The 1354-nt window shown below is 43.4% G+C and overlaps 1 protein-coding gene across 1 annotated transcript; it reads left to right on the top strand.

Annotated features, from left to right (window-relative positions):
- Nucleotides 1–1031, top strand: LOC107135542 (mitochondrial ornithine transporter 2-like). The gene has a single exon (XM_015477462.2). It carries the CDS (start codon nucleotides 1–3, stop codon nucleotides 901–903), a length of 903 nt encoding a protein of 300 aa, XP_015332948.2. The 3' UTR covers nucleotides 904–1031.
- Nucleotides 1032–1354: the final 323 nt, after the last annotated feature.

The raw sequence follows: 1354 nt of genomic DNA, 5'->3' as shown, positions 1-1354 counted from the left end.
ATGAAGTCCAGCCCCAGCATCCAGGCTGCCATCGACCTCACAGCCGGGGCGGCAGGGGGTACAGCGTGTGTACTGACTGGGCAGCCCTTTGACACAATGAAAGTGAAGATGCAGACATTCCCTGGCCTGTACACGGGCCTCAGAGACTGCTTCCGAAAGACATACAACCAAGTGGGTATCCGGGGCTTCTACAGGGGAACCTGCCCAGCACTGATGGCCCAAGTCTCCCAGAGCTCTGTCCTCTTCATGTGCTACGGCTTTAGTCAACAGTTTGTTCGAAAAATGGTTGGCTTGGACAAGCAGGCAGAACTGAATGATCTGCAGACTGCAACTGCCGGTTCCTTTGCCTCTGCGATTGCTGCCCTGGTCCTTTGCCCCACTGAGCTTGTGAAGTGCCGGCTGCAGACCATGTATGAAATGGAGTTGTCAGGAAAGATAGTAAAAAGCCATAACACAATTTGGTCTGTCGTGAAGAGTATCCTTAAGAAGGACGGTGTCTTAGGTTTATACCACGGTCTCTCAAGCACTCTACTTCAGGAAGTAATAGGCTATTTCTTCTTCTTCAGTGGGTATGAACTGAGCAGATCTTTTTTTGCATCAGGGAGACCAAAGAATGAACTAGGCCCTGTCCCTTTGATGTTAAGTGGTGGAGTTGCTGGAATCTGCCTCTGGCTTGTTGTATTCCCAGTGGATTGTATTAAATCCAGAATTCAGGTTCTTTCCATGTATGGAAAACAGGCAGGATTTATTGGAACGTTGTTAAATATCGTGAGAAACGAGGGAGTACTAGCCTTATATTCAGGACTGAAAGCTACCATGATTCGAGCATTCCCTTCCAATGGTGCACTATTTTTGGCCTATGAATACAGCAGGAAAACCATGATGAGCAACTTTGAAGCATAATGAAATGTCTTGGTGAATCTGGATCCTAGTATATGAGTTTGGGAACTGCCATTCTTCTTAAGGTTTTTTCCAGACTATAAGACTGACATGAAATTGTTTTTGACTGTATGGGAATTTTGGTTTTGTCTTCTCTTTCTCTGCTCTAAATCTTAAGTATTATGAAAGGATCTCTATTTTAAACAACATGATTTCTGCTCACAATTGTATTAAAATAGAAAAGTTGCTGCTCTTGCCTTGGTGGGATATACAGGCTGAGCCCTTAGCTTTATGTACCTCATCTGAAAGACTAAGTATACTTTCATCAGGACGTTTGCATAAACCTGTTTATATATACATACAGCTTGGATGATTATGTGTTTTGAGTGAAATGTAAGTTGGTTACATATTTAGTCTCAGATGTCACCTAGAACACCCAGACTTGATCATGTTTCTTGAATGTAAATGATTGTTT

The sequence above is a fragment of the Marmota marmota genome, unplaced genomic scaffold (genome assembly GCF_001458135.2).
Source record: "Marmota marmota marmota unplaced genomic scaffold, marMar, whole genome shotgun sequence".
Taxonomy (NCBI): Eukaryota; Metazoa; Chordata; class Mammalia; order Rodentia; family Sciuridae; genus Marmota; species Marmota marmota.
Note: the sequence above shows the minus strand (reverse complement) of the source record. Positions and strands in the feature narration are given on the sequence as shown.

Bases quoted from the DNA above. Each gene is read 5' to 3' on its own strand.
- LOC107135542 (XM_015477462.2), top strand. From the start codon at position 1: ATGAAGTCCAGCCCCAGCATCCAGGCTGCCATCGACCTCACAGCCGGG.